The sequence below is a fragment of the Mercenaria mercenaria genome, chromosome 16 (assembly GCF_021730395.1).
Source record: "Mercenaria mercenaria strain notata chromosome 16, MADL_Memer_1, whole genome shotgun sequence".
NCBI classification, from domain to species: domain Eukaryota; kingdom Metazoa; phylum Mollusca; class Bivalvia; order Venerida; family Veneridae; genus Mercenaria; species Mercenaria mercenaria.
The window spans coordinates 35389805-35409232 of NC_069376.1; the positions used below are offsets into that span (position 1 = coordinate 35389805).

Below are 19428 nucleotides of genomic sequence, written 5' to 3' on the forward strand. Positions count from 1 at the left end.
CACATGGCATCTTCACCTCCTTCACTTTTATTCACATAGTGAAATTTAGAAATATGGCACAAATACGTTTACACACACTCAGAAATTTTACAACATTTTGTAACTTTATTACAAAACTGGTTACGATGGTCATTTCACATTGTAATTAACACTCCAAGCCGCTTTGTAATGATTATTACAATTTGCAACTAAATTACCAAACGGGTTGTGCTAAGCTGTACTTCTGCGATTCTCGCAAGGTTAAAGTTTTGATTCCAGTTCTCATATTTTATTTCTATGTATATGGGATGTGAAACCAAACTTGATAGTCCTGTTTGGCGTGATGAAACAACTACTGTTTTGGTGGGCAGTAAAACCAAAAACTAAAATTTGCCTTATCAAAATAATACTTTGTATAATTTTACGGGGTAACTCACTTCTTAAGTCTGTAATTCTGTTAATATATCGAATTTTGCAATCATATTTTCTTCAGGAATTGTTATCACTGTTGGTATGTTGCAACGTCCTATAGGCATCTTTGATATATGGAAAATATTTTGAAAACTAAATGTTAGGTCGGTAATGAAATTTTGCTTCGTGTATTTCACCTGTTTTGCCTTTGATACGTGATGCTAAAATAGTATAATCACGCTATTTTACATCAGCATTTATCACACAACTTAACCACAACATAGTTTTTATATAAATTCGTAATATAATTTGTATATACTACAGTCTTGAACTGAATGTAAAGTAAATTAATATCTTTTATCTTCAGGAAGAAAGTTTTGACTTGGAACTTTCATAATTTCAACAGTCTTCAAAAATACGACATTAGGGGGCTGGGACATACATCAACACTTAACGGAACTGTGTATTTGATGGCGTCAGTAACGGCGGGCAGCACAACTTGGAAAACAGGACACGATGCTTATTCCTTCTCAGAGATCAATCAAACCAATGAAAGTCTTGTGGATTTACTGCCTGCCAGTTTAGTGCTTATTTACAACATTTGTGTTAAGTATCTAGCATTCATGATATGGACAGTTGCGGTTCCTGCAAACATCTTGATTGTCAGCATCTTGACAAAGGAGAAGCATAGGACTCCATCTACCTGTGTTTACTTTTTGTCGCTAGCCTTCGCCGACTTGTGCGTTAATTTTCGTACTTTTAATTTTTGGTTAGTACGATCAAACTTAGTGACATACACTTCTGATTTTGAATGTCAAATAGAAAAAGGATATCCACTTCTAGGTATGCTTGCTTCTTCCTGGACATTGGCTACTATTTCGGTGGAAAGAATGTTAAGTGTTTGTATACCATATAGAATGAAGAATGTGTGCACAGTAAATGTTGCTAGAGCCAGTGTTGTCACTATCTGGATGGTATCAATAAGTATTGCACTACTCAACGGCTGGTTTCATCACATGGGAGAAGTAAATTGTGAAATTAAAAATGAATATCGTGATTTTTTCATCGACCATATTGTTCATCTGGATTATTGCTTAGATGTTGTCATTCCATTTTTCGTTATTTTATTCAACTCTGTAATAACGATCGTGCGGCTACGCTCCAGAAAAACTAGTTCAAAAACAGTACCAAAAGCTTTTGGAAAGTCAATCTCCATTTTAGTACTTGTCATCAGTGCCATATTTTTCATTACACAAGTCCCTTACGGAATTGTTTTTGTTGTTCAGCAAGTTAACTTACGATCCACCTCAAACTTACGGATGTGCTATTTGCTTTATCTGGAACGTATTCTGTTGGTTTTAAAATACGTCAACTATGCATTGAATTTTTACATATACTTTTTGACGGCGTCGCAGTTTAGACAGGAAACTAAGGAGGTATTTATTTCGTGTAAAGAACGTTTCTTTGCTTTTTGCGTCCGTTTGACTAAGTGCTGCAACCGATAAAATAGGATAAAATAGAAATAGAACAATATGTACATATCAAATGTTAGATGTTTGTAGCAAAGAACACACTTTTACTCACTTGATAGCAGCAGATGAAACATACTATTGTTCCTTACTGATGAAAACTTGTGAAAATCTGAATAAAATGAACACGTTTATTTCATTTTGAGCCTCTTAACTTTACCTTTTTCTTTGTGGGCGAACAAGTCCGCTTAAATGTCTGTTAAGGTTGTTCTGCGCGTTTCATTAACCTAAAGTAATGGTGTAACGTCATTTATCTGGATAACGTAAAATAAAGCCTGGAGATGTTGTACGGAAATGAAAATCGTTTTATATCATGATGGCAACTCGTGACTAAATCTATCAAAAATGGCAACGTTACTTCTAAAGTTAAAATATGACATTAAAACTTTTGACACTTTAAAATTTCCAAATAATGTCTTAAAATCTACATGTAATATGTGGATCTTAATTATGGGCAAATATCCCCAAAACAAGCACATGGACCTATACAGACATTTTATTTCATCATATTACAGACCTTATATTTATTGTCGACTCTAAGAAGTTTCATTAAAATCTACATTGTAGAAAAATCTACTGGCGAAAATGTTATCGAAATCATTTCAATTTTTCCAAAGACACCCATTATGAAAACTTGTGTGAGCTCCATTTTGTTTCAAATCAGTTAAGTGAAATTCAAGCACACAACCTTATCGGTATCTTTGCCGAACTTCTAGGTATATTCTAAAGTTTTGAAAATGCAGGGTTTTTTTTATCAAATTCTACATTGTAGAAAATAATTGATATGAGCGTTCAGAACTACCTTAATGTTATACGAAGCAATTTGTCTAAGTACAGTGACACGTTTCAAGACCGCCATCCAGACTTTGAAGAATACAAAATGCTGAAAAGCAAAATAATTGCCGACCTTCGGTTAAAATAACTCCAACCTGTGATTCATGTATTCAGCCTTACATAAATGTGACATTCCATTCAACTTCATTTTAAATACTGCATGATCATTCATTTTGTTTTATACTTTCTAAGTGCAATATTGAGAAACACTGATAATGCATCTTGCATATTTCGATTAATGTATTTATTTTTTTTCCTGCAATTCAGCATATTTTTATATTTTCTCTGCAGTTATTCATATTATCTATATCGCGGCACTGGTTTTTCAGAACTATATTATTAATAATATCTTTTTGTGATGATTTCCATATCATTTGAAAAATAATAAATATAAATAGTAAAGTTAGTTGTCTCAAACATCTTTATTAATTCGATGATGCATGTATACAAACTCTTCATAACCGTTGAATCAGACATGCTTTTACAATTTCATTTTATTGCCGATGTTTACCATTGTAGAATACAAAATCGTTATCTCGACGTTGATGTTTGTCTCATTTATAACAGAAAATATTTTTTTTGCTTTTTGTCTGTAGAGATTAAACTTACATCAACAACTAAGAGCGTATGGGTTATGTATATTTTAAAGCTCCTTTTCCTCGTTCACCGAAAACATTCTCTCTATACAATTATTGTAGTAGAGCTGTTCTATAAAATGACAGACCTGTTTTGCATTTTACACAGCATTATCTGCTACTTTTAGCTTCTTTATTCTAAGCATTTTTCAACACGTTTAAATGTTTCGACAGCAAAGATTAAAACACATTTCGTACTGTAAACATAGTGCTGTCTAGTCATAGTTTATGTAAAACCATTGATGTTCGTGGATTTCGTGAATGTGTCTATCCCAAAATTAAATTCGCATTCATTTTATCTTTAAAAACGACGAAATCAACAAACTCTTACCTGTACGAAATAAACGAACCGTTCTGACTGCATCAAATTAAATATCATGCCTACGCAACATTAACTATATGGCAGTCAGTGCGATCATTTTTTCGAAAAAGTTGCAAAAGGTTTTACTTTGCCAAAAAGCAAGGGATAACTTACTTTACAACTAATTAATTGATCACCTCTGCAAATTATTTCTGTAAAAAAAAAAGATCCCTAGATAATTAGAGGACTGTTTACCGATAATCTCGTCAAGTAATCATTCATCCATTTCTTGAAGATTCTTTAGATAAAATTAATTCCGTTTGAAATGTAAAAAGGTGATTCTTCACACATTTACAGATATTATTACTGGAACCGTACAAAGAAAGCCCGGAGTTTGGAACACGTGCGTATTATTCTGAAACGACCTAGACGAGGTTTAGTTGTTGGCGATCATGTTGATATGCAAAACATGACATATCTGTTGTTTTTTTGTTTGTTTGGTTTTTTTAATCTAACGTTCTACAGATGTATTTCTTAGTTCTGATTTCCTGAGGGACTTACAGATATCTTACAGATAATAATATTTTACAGTAACCATTGAAAATAACTGTAGGGACAAAATATAATTCTTGAGTTGACAAAAACTCGGGTGTCTGAATGGGGTTTGAATCTGTATGTTGAGACACTCCTTTTATAATTAGCTCTAGGTTTTAATGTATTTGATGTACTTGCGCTAAGAAACACTTTTTCCTATTTTTTAATCAACTTTTTAACATGACATACATAACAGATAGGGTGGATCAAAGTTGAGACATTATTAAGAACAACATATTTCAACATTTTCATTTTTTCTTCTTCTACTTATATTGAGACCGGGGACGTTAATAACTTCCCAGTCTGACATTCAAACATTATATTGGGTACGTGAATTATTTCTTGCATCATTTTTATCGATTTTTCATCTCGTTAAAAAGTTCATGCTAAAGAACAAATGTATATCATTATTTTAATGAACATAAATGTTTATGTGTTTATGATAAAATATTTGTTAGCTTTGTGTCGGGAAATACATATATTCGTTCTTATGCGGAAAAGATATTGTGAAGCCGTGCATATTTCTCAAACAAATCTTTTAAGTTATTAATATCACAAAATCCTCCGGAAAGCTATTACTGACAGCACTTATATAATACAGATAAACATTTTCAGTTATTCAGATATATCTGAGGATATATGTTATAAATAGCTGCAGACTATTCACATGCTGTTTTTGAAATATTCACCCAGATATCTGATATGCGTTCAAAGAAAACTGCCAGACTTTGAATAATCTTTCTATGCTTTATGATTTAAGAATTTGAAAACTTATTCGCACTGTAATGATTTTACCGCACATAAAATGCCAGCATTTTTATTGTTTAAAATGTTGCCACCCAAATCCCTTTACTTCCGTGCGGTCAGGGTCAGTAACCTTCTGTCAGGTCAGGCTTGAAATAAGTCTGTGATAAAATAAATCAGTTATTATGTGTGTTAGAGACCCTCTACAGAAATATGTGGAGTCTGTATGATAAACAGTAATGCCTCGTTCCATTTTCTGCTTCCCTACATTACCGTTTATAATACTGAGCTCACAAATTTCCTTGGTTGGTTACCAAAAACCCAATAAATGAAATAGAAAATAATTTAATAAATTTGAATAATAATGAATTTCAATGATCTATGAACCTTGCACCTGGATGCATTGTAATGATTAATGGGCAATGCATCAAAGAATGTAAATATCATATCGCAATGATTCATCAACAATCAATTGACTAATTTTAACTTTGATGCTCTATAACTTGAATGATAATGTGGACAACGAAATGCATCGTTTGGACATTGATGCATTAGGAGGATTTATGGTAAATGACTTGAACAGTTTGAGCAATTCAAATTATAAGACGGGAGTTTTATCAAAACGTTTATATCCGTGGTCAAACCGTTAATATTCGCGGTCGTAGGTAAAGTATGTTACTTCAAAAACACTTAAGCTGATTAGATAGAATGCCTGTAAAAGGTTACTTTATGTTACAAAGCGTGAGCTGAGACCTATTCAGTCTTGAAATACCTTATAACTTCAGTGGCTTTGTACTTTTATCAGCCGGTTATAATTCATTAGTAAGTCGTATAGTGGAATTTCTTAAGTACATAAAACATAAGGTCCTTAGTCTTTAATCATAATTTATTCATACCCAAGTCCGAAACTGCTGACGATTTCTCATGTCGTTTTAGTGGAATTAGTCTATCATATATTCTAATGAGGTATATTTAAGGAAAATTATCCAGTAACATTTTATAATAATGATAAATATCAGCACGCCGGATAGATACAGATGTGGCATTTCGCATACTTTATCTAAAGTTGCTGATCCCTAAGTGTTAATCTCGACGACTTTTAAGAAAATGAATACTATTTCAAGTTCAGAAAAAAATACATTAAAAAATTAACATTAATCAGAACTATAAATAAGTATTATTATCATACAGTCATAGTATTATAGCTTTATATTCTTGTGTTCAGCTTACTCAACAAACAACTTAATGGACAAGTTTTTAAAGTTCTTGCAAAATCTGTTACAATAATGTTTACATGTTCTTTGTTAATTCGTATACAATGAACCAACTTGCATCATGTTTTATCAACCGCAGTAGCAAACTATACACAGGATTTTCTTTCAGACAGTAATATAGCCGGTAAAGAGTGTTCCTTCGCAAACACTTATCTTGCAATTAGCATCTTCTCCGCAGAACGCCTGCTACGATTACAAATTAATGTTGATGCATTTTACACAGTGTTTATAAAAAATCTTTGAGAGCTATGTTGATGTTTATATCACTTTTCACTTGAGAATTAATTCAACTTGAGATACAGTCAAATTTACAAAACAACTGACACCTGTTCAAAGCAACAGTGTACTAAAGCGAGTGATAATTCGTTGTATTATCAACGTATAGTACATAAGATATCAGAAACATTTGCTTTTTTGCCACAACTAACATTTACAACTATATTCACGAAATACAACTTGCTAGCGGATTTAGTTAGTTAAAAGGACAAATAGTATTACTATATAACTATAATCATATTCACACTGATTTCGTAAAACTATCGAACTATTTATTACATTTACATTTGCGCTTATTAACATTTTGCAAGAAATACTTTATTACCCAACAACAATTATTGTTATAATTAAAGTGACTGCTGAGTTACTGTAGAATATCTTTCCACGAATTGAGCTTCCGGAAAATCTACCCTTACCTTTTATCTTTTTAGAATATTTTCTTTCGAGTGCAATTTTATTTAAAGGATGAACTATTTCTGTATATAACTTACTTTGTGTGACCTTCACTTATTTTAAAGTGCAGCGAAGACCACCAAGACTTTTATCAAATATGTTCATGAGTTGCAATACAATGTGCAAAATTCCCATTAGACTCCCGAATTGGCTTGTGTGGAAGCCTACTATAAAGTAAAATTGATTGGCTTCCGTTTCAAATGACCAGAAAAAACAAATTTGATTCAAGTCTGGTTTACATACACTACACACTTCATTATAAATTGTTTCACAATATTCTATAATATGTAATTGAAAATATGTCAAACTGAAAATTTGCTGCTGTGGTGTTACCATTCATTATTCCACTTTTCCACGTACGCCATTTAAAAAAGAGGGCTTTTCACAGTATTACTTTTTTAGGTTTATCCGTATCATGATACATGTCCTGAGAATCAGTCAAACACGAATTACAAATGAAAGGATCATTTACAATTCCGGTTTAATTGCAATCCTTTTTAAAGCACAAAGTCTACGTTCTGAAGGATTTTTTACCTTGGTAAATCATAACAATAAAGCATAATATATGATAAAACCCGCTGCAATTAAGTACATTCCTATTCAGAACCGGAAATTTCAATCATATTAAATATCTTCGTGAAAAGTCTTAAGTAAAAAGAGAAGTACCCTACTTATTTAGTCTTGAAGATCGTCTATACAACGTAGTGTGTTTTACATAAAGTGAATAACACTTAGAATAAAAGTTATTTTACGTTGAGATCTTTTCAAGATTATCTATTATGCAGAAAGCTTGTTGACTTTATGTGTGGTATGTAGATTGCAGAACTGTTTGTAGAGAATGATTGCCATCAATTAGTATGCTTTGTTTAACGATCGTCTATTGTTTGCTAATTACTTGCACACTGATTTCTTTTCTTTTTACTTAACAAACATTTGTGTTTATATAATTTCAACATTCTTAGGACAGAATAATATCAGTATTATTAACTTTAATCAAAAATTTTAACATGAAATATGATAATTGGACAGCTGTATAATAGTTGAGATTGATATATTTAATAGATTTAATAATCATAAAAGTACTTTTCTTGCATCAGTATGTAATATTCCAGACTAATTATTCATTTATTGCATACATAGAGCACTTATGGTAAAAATTTTACATGTTCATTTTGCTACTTAAATAATTTCCATCTGCGAAGCAATTGGCATAATACAAAATTGTGTTCATAAACGATCCAGTAAATAAAAAATACTGTGCAAAAAGGTGGAGTTTAAGAGAATTGCCAAGTGTAAAATCATGCATTACAGAAATGTAAAAGAGTTGTTATAAACTATGTTAAATGCATAAAAAATACAAATAAAATTCTGTTTTACATTTTCTTTTCTTTCTGCATTTTAGAACATACTTTATTACCATTATTAACATCAAACATCCTTAATTTTGAAAACACATACCAACTTATATTTATTTGTATGACAGGGAGTACATGCTGATGATGTGTCCAATTTTATTGCTATCATTTCACAGTAGATCTTTTATTTTTAATAGGAGGTTTGTATTTATGCTTATTTTGACTTGTTTTAGCTGTAGTCCATAAAAACACACTCTGATCTGTGAAATCGAGATATTGCAGATAAATTTCAGCTCGACGTCCACAGGAACTTCGCGAAGAATTATACATGTAGAGAAATAGAATAGAGTTATATACAATTTATTTAATGAAAATGTATTTCTCAAAATCAATTTATTCAAAATATTTTCTTCGATCGTTTTTCTGTATTCTGTGTTCTTGTAGTACTTCATACACAATACTTCTAATCGTGTAATTTGACAAGAACCGGTGCTCCGCGTTGATGGTATAACATCATGTTAGGTACCTAAATGTAAAAATTTCTTTTTCTTTAAATTAATCTGTTCTTGGAAATGGAGCATCGTAGTGCGAGATGTGTATGTAATCAAATTATCCAGTGTCGCACGTTGTTGACGGGTTACATTTTGACTCACTTAAGCAATACTTTGGTTTTACAAGTAAACGTTCATTCTCTATAATGGGAAAATAAAGAAGAAAAGACCATTTATGTACTGAAATCAGATTCCTTTGAAAGATTTTTCATGAGTTCGCCATGCAGAATTTTAATGTACCCTAGATGTTCTTACATTATCAATAAGATACTTTAAAGGATCATTCTGTACTTTATACAGGTCGGACTACGACTACGAAGCCAAATGTTTCGTATTTATTTTTAAAAGCAGACTGATAAAATTTGGTATTCGTGAGCGGGAAAGGGATTGGGCTTGACTTTTTTGTTATTTTGGATATTTGCTTGAAACAAATCTTACTTCAACATATCTGAAAAAATTATGCTTCATAAAGCACAAGAAAAATCAGCCTCCATGTCAAACGCTTTGGGGAAATATAGTTTCATTAACCTGAAAACCATTTCTTCGCTTTTGCATTGCTTTTAGATTTAATATTTTAAAATTACATAACACGGCTAGTGTATTAATATATTATTAAATAACACTCAAAAGTACTAGTATGATCGTATCAATATGAATGAAATATATAGACACTCCCCTCCCCCATTCCCTACTCTTACGCTTATGTACTCTGGCTACTGTTCAAGTATTGAAAGTATCAATATAACATAACGCAGTCAACATTACACCTTACAGCTTTAATACTTTCAAATCAATGTTACACTCTACTTCAGCGGTGTTTTTTTTTCATATCTAAACGTGGATGGAAACACTGTTTTCCAAAGAGAGTTATTCAATGATATACATGTATATAATAGGTGACCGATGGTCTAGTGGTACTACGCTTGACTGTCAATCCAGAGATCCGAGGTTCTAATCCCGGTCCAGGCACTGGAAAATTCGGAGATGCTCTTGAGTGTCTCCCAACTAACTAAGAGGCCTGTACTGGTTCTTCGCAGGAAAGACGGTTTCGCGGGTATCGATTCTACACACCGGGCACGTTAAACAACCAGACTGTCTATTCGCAAAGAGCTGGGCTACGTTATAAATGGTATAATAATAATAATAATACTTTTATTTTACAAAAATCACTAGAGTTCAGCATTTGGCTTTGAAATATTCAAATTCATTTATCATCTATAATAATACCACTTCCTACAAGGGTCTCGTACTGTTTGACATTGTATATCTTAATCCTAGAGTAACCGACAACCATATTTTCAGTGTCGGAATCCTCTTAGAATTCAGAATTTGGCATGAATAAAAAAGGATTATCTTTTTATTGAAACAGCTCTCACAAACAGACCAAATATGTAATTAACAATATAACTTTAAACACTTTATAATAAAAAATATTCAATAAGAATACAAGCTTTTCTTCAGGTAAGAAAAAAAAACGCTTGTGAAAATTTAGCGATTCATGGATTTGGCGATCCTATTTTGTCGTTCATTTTGCTTGAACACCGAAAAAATCATTTCTTAACAATATGACATAAAGTATCTGGTTTAAGAATTCAACAGTCAGAGATCTTGTACAGTTTACTTGAAAAAGTCTTTATTACATGCAGTGAAGATATACTGGTAGAAGCTAACCTAACCTCCAGATCTCGGAACAGAATCCAATTTAATTTCAGACAAACTGAAAACCAAAAGTTCGTTTGGCTGCATATAGAAAACATTTTTAGTGAAACAAAATTCAAGAAGTTTTCAAAACAAACAGGTATGTGCATATGGCAAAATTTTAATTAATCTTTTAAAGGTGATAAATCGGATTTTTTCAAGTACAGGACTTGTTTGAAATTTTTAAAATCATGTCAGAAGGAGAAGGGAGTGGGGTCGGTATCAAAAATTTTCATTTAAAGAAATAAAACATTATTTCAATAGGAGTCCAACTGTAATGGGTTTTCTTGTTTCCGTAAAATAAATCAGTAACAGGACATTCCAAGACTGAAAAATGTCACAACATGTTGCGCAGATATAACCAATCACGTTTTACAAAACTAATTGTATGTTTTCCAAACATAACTAAATTGCAATATTTTTAATAAAGTTGTGCATATGTGACCTTGTAAATATGTCTCTAAATTACAAATGCTTCATCTTGTCTTCAATTACTTATCTTTTATCTCACAGATCGTAACTGAAACCTTTTTCAGCTTCTTGCAAACACTATTAATATATCGCTACATGTTCTTTGATAATGTTTGTTTTTACGGAATTGAGATGTGTAATGTTAATATCAATAAACTTACCTGCGTAATGGTTTACTTACCGCAAAAGCAAACTATAAACAGAGTTTCCTTTCATTAGATCTTGGGTAAAGAGTGTTCATCCGCGAACACTTATGTCACTTTGGCAAAACGCCTGTTAAAAATGTCTATACAGTGTTTATAAAAACATCTTTGAAGACTATGTCGATGTTTATATTACTTAACAGTTGAGATATTATTAACAAGAGAGAACTGATTCAGCCTGAGGCATATAGATTTACCTTTGCAGAAATGTTACAATGTTTCAAATGAACAATATATTAACTCTCCTTTAGAATAGAGAGGTGTGACTCATTGTTCTATCTAAGTACTTAAAGCTACTTTACGTAGAAAACAAACTACCTAAAACAATTACTTTCCTTGATTCCACAAAATTATTTAATAATCATCTTGAGAATTTTTCCATTAACGCGAAATACAACTATTTTGGTAGATATGTTTTGATAATTAGAAGGAAAATTAGTCTAAAAAATCTTATTAACAGCGTAACATTGGAGTTGATGAAATATTTTTTCACACTTTGACCTACGAAATGTGTTTTAGAACAGTTTCTATCGAGAGCAGTATTTTAATAAAAGAAGAGACTACGGGATTTTAACTGATATCTAACTTTTAAGTGCCACACAAAAACACAGACGTTGGTTTAATAGGTGAAGTAAACGGATTTACTTAAACGTATGCGAATAAATACTCTAACACGGCCCGATTTGTTTTCCTATGAAACAATAAAGGCTGAAACCTGTGTGTTATTATTCAACAATTCATTTCTCCGACGTCACAATTATTACGTCATAGCGTTAGACGGCATAGCGGCGCACTGGAAAGGAAATCAACAGAAATCAGTCAAATATTTGATGGATATCGTCAAGGACGTACATAATATCTTTGATAATATTTAAGAATCGAAATAATATATCTCAAACAGTGATATGCTCATGAATAAAATCATTGTCTGTCATTTAGATGCGTATATAATTCCTTCGCATCTAAACTTCAGACAAACTTTTATTCAATGACAAATCACTGTTTTGGATATTTTATTTCTTATACAATATATACTCGAATGATGCTACGCACCAGAGCTATTTTGTTCCAGTGTCCATTACATTAATTACATTCAAACTGACTCTGATATTAATTAGAGCATTCAATGTGATAGGTTTTATTAACGAATCTGTCATAGATAAATTATAACAATAAATCATAGTATATGATAAAAAACAAAGAAAAATATCAAACAGGGAATGCCACGCACCAAAAACGTAGCCTCCTCAAAACGAAACCCCCAGCACGCAGATGCGTGCACCACACACACACACACACACACACACACACCCAAAGCCAACACATAAGGACAAAACGAACAACACACACGCACACAAAGCCAACACATAAGACGAAACGAACAAACAAAGGAACACAGTGGGGCACCGCCTTGGAACGGTCAGTGGCAAAAACACCACTGGGGAGCTTAAACCGGTTTATGGTGCACCTAACCTCACTAACCTGTTTCTGACTCACTGCTACAAAGTACCTGCCGGTATAGAACGTGAATTTTCAATCAGTTTAGATACCTGCGTGGAATCTCTGAAATAAAAATAGGCTTGAGTTACTAATGTTAACTAGAAGTTGTCTACACCGCACAGTTATAAAAATTCAGTCAGAATTCATGTATAAAGTAAGCACTTAAAGAGGAGTAATTAAACGGATATATGTGAAAATAACATAATTTCAACAAATAGGTATGTATTACTTCTAAGGTATTTTATACGTAATTCGCATTTAAATTTTTAAAAAATACCTCTCCATCTTTCCAATGCATCTTAACTAGACTAATTTATTGTCTTAGGCAGAAACATGTTAAATTTGTGCGTGGTATGTGTAATTTGTAGTTATTTGCAGAGAATGCTTATCATCAATTAGCATGCATTATTTTAAGATCTGCTCTTATTTGCTGATAACATACACAATATTTTTGTATTATTTCTGTATACAAATTATAATTGCAACTTTCTTCAGACAGAATATTATTCACTTTCAACAAAATTGCTAACCGGCAATTACTAAACTCATATAAAACATATTTCTGAGTAAGTATTCGTTTTGATCATTAAAGTTTTTTAAGGGGGTGGGGGTTAGGCTTATATCATTTTACTTACAAGAACTATCGCTTTAAGTAATACAAATGCAAATAGTCCGGAATATCACATTCATTGAAATTAAAAAAAAAATAGAAAATAAGTTATTATATTGGAAAATCATACTATTTTATTAATACCTTTCTAAGGCATTCAGCTGATGTATAGAAAACACTGTTGGTAAAAGTGTAAAAAAAATCAACTATGTTGAAAGTGTTTCATTATCAACTAGTTAACAAATAGTTGTTATTATTATCATCATTATTATTATACCAGATTTATATAGCGCCTTTTTCATGATAAGCACGTTCAAAGGCGCTTTACATGCCAGAGCGATCTGGCAAGAAGGACAGAGTGAGATAAAGCCCCCCCCCCCCCCCCCCCCCCCCCCCCCACCCCGAACACATAGAGAGAAATCATTTTAGATACAGTCTTGTCCTAGCTCTTTTCGAATAGACAGTCTGGTTCTTTAACGTACCCGGTGTATAGCAACGATACACGCGAAGCCGTCTTTACAGGCCTCTTAGTTAGGTGGGAGACACTCAAGGGCATCTCAGAAATTTCCAGTGTCTGGACCGGGATTGTTTTAATTTTAATTCAAATAATAGTAGCTCTCGTCATTTCCAGTTGGACTATGATGCATTGAAACATCTAAATCTTAACGCCAATGGAAAGGGAATTAGAATACAATGATCTTTCGGCGTAAATCCGAGTATTTTGAACGATTTAATTTGAAATTCTTCCATTTGCTTGGGCACGTTCCGCATATTGAATACAAATGCTAGAAATGTTTGGTCCGTGCTTTTCTAGGACGAAAATCAGATGAAAAGAATTGGAATCACTACGTTACCCTAGAATAATCGTTAGAGGCGACTTATCCTATAGGGTCTGGGCAGTTTGTTTCGCTGTATCTGTAATTCCAGCATGGTTATTTTTTTCCATACTTCCTTTTTTTATTTCAATGTAAAATGTTAATCAAAACAGATTATACCTCTTTGGTGCAATATAACATGTTCTGAATATATGCGCCGTAAAACCCAATTCAAATTTACCTGTTATTACTTTTTGCTTGACTCATTTCTTAAGTAAGTAATTCTGCTAATATATCAAATTGTGCAATCATATTTTCAGGAATTGTTATCACTGTTGGTATGTTGCAACTGGCTCTTTGGTATATGGAAAAGCATTTGAAATATATTACTAAATGTAAATTGGCATCTTATGAATATTCCTTTATGTTCTTCACCTGTGTTTTGCCTGCTGAAATGAAATAGTGAACGTAAGCTATATTACATCTGCATTTATCACACAACTTCACCACAACACAGTATAGATATAAACTCGTATAAACTACAGTATTATACTGCATGAGATAAAAAAAAATACTATCTTTAATCTTCAGAATGATGTTATGACTTGGAACCTTGCTCATTTGAACAGTCTTCAAGAGTAAGACATAGAGACATAGAGTCCTTGGATATATATCAAAGTTTAAGGAAACTGTGTATCTAATGGCGTCAGTTACAGTAGACAGCACAACATGGATATCAGGACACGATGCTAATTCCTCCTCAGAGGTAACTCAAACCAATGAAAACCTTGTGGATTTACTGCCTACCAGTTTAGTGCTTCTGTACAATATTTGTGTTAAGTATCTAGCATTCATGATATGGATAGTTGCGGTTCCTGCAAACATCTTGATTATCAGCATTTTGACAAAGAAGAAGCATAGGACTTCATCGCATTGTGTTTACTTTTTATCGCTAGCCTTCGCCGACTTGTGTGTTAATTTTCGTACTTTTAATTTTTGGTTAGTGCGGACAAACTTAGTGACATACACTTCTGATTTTGAATGTCAAATAGAAAAAGGATATCCACTTCTAGGTATGCTTGCTTCTTCCTGGACATTGGCTACTATTTCGGTGGAAAGAATGTTAAGTGTTTGTATACCATATAGAATGAAGAATGTGTGCACACTAAATGTTGCAAGAGCCAGTGTTGTCACCATCTGGATTGTGTCAATCAGTATGGCACTACTCAATGGTTGGTTTCATCAAATGGGATCAGTCGATTGTGAAATAAAAAATGAATATCATGATTTTTTCATCGACCATATTATTTATCTGGATTATTGCCTAGATGCTGTGGTTCCATTTTTCATAATTTTATTCAACTCTGTAATAACGATCGTTCGGCTACGCTCCAGAAAAACTAGTTCAAAGACAGTGTCAAAAGCTTTTGGAAAGTCCATCACCATTTTAGTACTTATCATCAATGCTGTATTTTTCATTACACAAGTCCCTTACGGAATTGTTTTTGTTGTTCAGCAAGTTAACTTACGGTCCATCTCAAAGTTACGGATGTACTATTTGCTTTATCTGGAACGCATTCTGTTGGTTTTAAAATACGTCAACTATGCACTGAATTTTTACATATATTTTTTGACGGCGTCGCAATTTAGACAGGAAACTAGGGAAGTATTCATTTCGTGTAAAGAACGATTTTTTGCTTTTTGGGTTCGTTTGAGCAAGCGTTGCAGCTGATAAAATAGAATAAAAATATAACAGTACTGACATATTTATCAAATGTTAGATGTTTATCGCAATGAACACACTCACTCACTTGATAGCCGTAGATGAAACATACTAGTGTTCCACATTGATGAAAACTGTTGTAAATCTGAATACAATGTATACATTTATTTCATTTTTACCTCTTTACTTTACTTTGTTCTTTGTTAACGAACACGTCCGCATATTAATAAAATGTGTGTTAAAGTAGGTCTGCACGTTTTGACGCAATGACGAGTTCGATCCCTGGGCGAGGCGTATGTTCTCCGCGACGATTTGATAAACGACATTGTGTATGATATCATTCGTCCTCCACCTCTGATTTATGTGGGGAAGTTCGCAGTTACTTGCGGAGAACATGTTTGTACTGGTACAGAATCCAGGAACACTGGTTAGGATAGCTGCCCGCCGTTGCATAACTGAAATACTGTTAAAACGGCGTTAAACCCAAAACGAACAGACAAACAAACAAATTGTATTTTCGTAAACGATGAAAGAGCGTTTTTTCCAAATCAATTAGCCTTCAAGACATCAAAATTACCTTTTAATATAGACATAGCCGTTTTTTCTTGCTGTTTTTTATCCAAAGACTACTAATTACTACTAACTGCTGTTAACCGCCTCGGTAGCCTAGTGGTAGAGCGTCCGCTTCGAGTGCGGGAGGTCGTGGGTTCGATCCCCGGCCGCGTCATACCAAAGACGTAAAAAATGGTACTAGCAGGTTCCTCGCTTGGCGCTCAGGATTAACGGATAGTGCTAGGACTTGTCAGCCCGGTGTCAGTATAATGTGACTGGGTGGGGTATCATGCCACGTGTCTACGGCGTGATATTCCAGTGAGGCAGCACTATAAAGTTGAGCATTGTGCTCACTGCTACAAATAGACACCGTCGTTTATATGACTGAAAAATTGTTGAAAAAGACGTTAAATCCGTACACACACACACACACTAACTGTTGTTGTGAATGAGATTTTGTGATCAAATTCAAATAAGTGCTTACTTTTCATAGCAGTCCTTATTTTACTAAATAGAAAACTTTAGAATCAAATATACAGCAAAACTATTAAATATTGCAAACTGCACAGCATACATTGCATGTCAGGATTTTAAGATATTTTCATGCTCCAGGGCAAAACATTTTAATTAGGCAATCAATGTCTCAGTGAGTCTTACTTGCTTGCTGTAACCAATGCAAAGCCACTATTCAGTAACAAGAACATCTGACCTAAACTATAGCGTACACACTTCTAGCGCAATTAACGTCGTTTTGGCAGAAATATTCCAAAAGGTGTTTATCAATATTTTTCGTACAATGTTTATTATCTGTCATGACGTTTGTATCACCTGGAACGTACATAAAATACCAGAAAAATAAAAAAAATCTTCCTGAAAATCCTGTTGAAGTTCAATTACAACAAAGTTGATAAATAGGAGACATGGTTTGTGTAAATCTTAAGTTGAGATAACTTTTATTTAAACTGCCCTGTGACTGTGGAACATGGCGAGGATAAGCGTGAGGTTAGGTGCACCGAAAACCGGTTTAACATCCCCAATAGTGCTCTTTTGCCACAGACCGTTCTAAGGCGGTACCTCACTGTGTTCTTTAATTTGTTCGTTTTATCCTAGTGGGAAATTTGCAACGGCAATTTGTCTCAACCTTTAGAAACGGCTTAACCTTGGCTGAGTTGTACAAGAGCATTGAATGAATTCCATAAGCACTAGAAATACTCCAAGTACAGGGAAAAGTTTTACGACCTGCATACTACCTTTAAAGAATGCAGAATGCAAATAAGTAGCAGGCACTAGATGAAAGGCCACACAAAAGGTACGCTTACCTATGATTCATACATTCAACCTTACATCAGAATCACATTCGATTCGGCTCCATTTTAAATATTTATTGATCATTATTTTATTGTATTATTTCTAATGCAATGTTGCGAAACACTGGTGAAGTATCGTGCATATTTCAATGAATATATTCATTATTACCTGTCATGAATCCTGTTTTTATACTTCGTATATTTTATGTATTTGATATTTTCTAGTCCTTTTATATCATGGTAAAGCGTTCAGTTTTACTTTACTAGACTCCCACCACTTAAGACGGTGCTATGGGGGCGTGAGGGGCATTTCACATTTAATTACTTCTCATGGGCAGACTCAGTCAGAATCTGAATGAAATGTACAACACTGCTAATGCCCTATTGGCTGATACAGTAAAATTCGTTGTACCCAATATTCTAAAACGACTAGAAAATATAACAACACTTCGTACCGTACAACTAGGGATACAGCCGCCACATGGCACTTGAAGGGTTAATCAAACCTGTAAGAAGATCTCCTGCAAGCATAGAATGCAATCAAATGCATTATAGCAGACTCGATTATAGATATAGATCACTAAAGGGAATACACTGTATTTTTTTTTCTTCAAGGCTTAAAAGTAATATATTTGTAATCATGAGGCATATACTCAGACACATTTTATCCATTTAGAAATTTAAAAGACCTTTCAAAAATATTTGGGTTAATATACTTTTAAATGTAATGAAAAGATCAATTTTCAATAAAGCGTTATACTTTACCTTAACCATACCCGTGCAACAAGAGTATGTTTTTTTCTTCTGATTTGTATTCAGATTCAAGTAAATATACATACAAATTAATCTTCATAAACAATCAAATGTTTAAAACTATTTTCTGCAAACTCCAAATTGGCAGATTTTTATGATCAATCAATTAGACCTGAAATTGTGGGGTCGCTCTTTCTAAAAAACAATGCTGACGTCAATCTCGACTAAATTCTTTACTATGCAATATTTCAGCTCTTTTAATAAACAAAAGAAGGAACGTAGCTACTTATTAACAAATGACTACTCCTGCATTGCTGATGAATTTATTTGACGTGTAGAATTGTCCATAAAATATTATGATATAAGAACAGCTGTAAAGAAATTCTGGAACTGACAGATTTATTAAGTAAATAAATGATGTTAAGTGTAAGAGAAGTTAGTGATATATTACAAGCATAAGAGCATAGGTGCGCAGATAGAAAATATCTTATAAAATTAGGGCCAGCACAGTTTCTTGAAAAAAAAATACCGATGTTCAAAGCAATCGACATAATGGTACAATTTCATTCATAAATTGCGCGTTTCGTCTTTTTTTATGAGTAAAAATGTGAAATTTAGGAGAATTGTCAAGCATAAAATTGGGTATTAGTACGTAATAAACTATAAATAATCAATTAAGGTATCGAACAGTTGCCAAATACTATTTGTTTATGTTTCTGATGGAGTTAACGTCACAACGCCACACTCACTGTGGCTTCCTGACATGAAGAATTCAACGCCAGGAGGCTCGAGCCAACATCGATGACGGGCAGGTGATTTGAAGTCAGCCATTTTAACCACTCGGTCACGGAGGCTCCTCC

The 19428-nt window shown here is 33.1% G+C and overlaps 1 protein-coding gene across 7 annotated transcripts in view; it reads left to right on the forward strand.

Annotated features, from left to right (window-relative positions):
• Positions 1–16121, forward strand: part of LOC123539600 (adenosine receptor A1-like) — a 59605-nt gene extending 43484 nt beyond the window's left edge. For 4 of the 7 annotated variants that reach the window (XM_053526721.1, XM_053526724.1, XM_053526723.1 and 1 more), the window contains one exon: positions 758–4746. In XM_053526721.1, coding sequence (XP_053382696.1) covers positions 861–1895 — 1035 coding nt within the window. In that variant the 5' untranslated portion in view covers positions 758–860 and the 3' untranslated portion in view covers positions 1896–4746. Of the gene's footprint in view, positions 1–757; positions 4747–12482; positions 13027–14824 lie in introns of those variants that run through there. The other 3 variants (XM_045324251.2, XM_053526725.1, XM_045324250.2) reach the window with 2 other exon arrangements.
• Positions 16122–19428: the final 3307 nt, after the last annotated feature.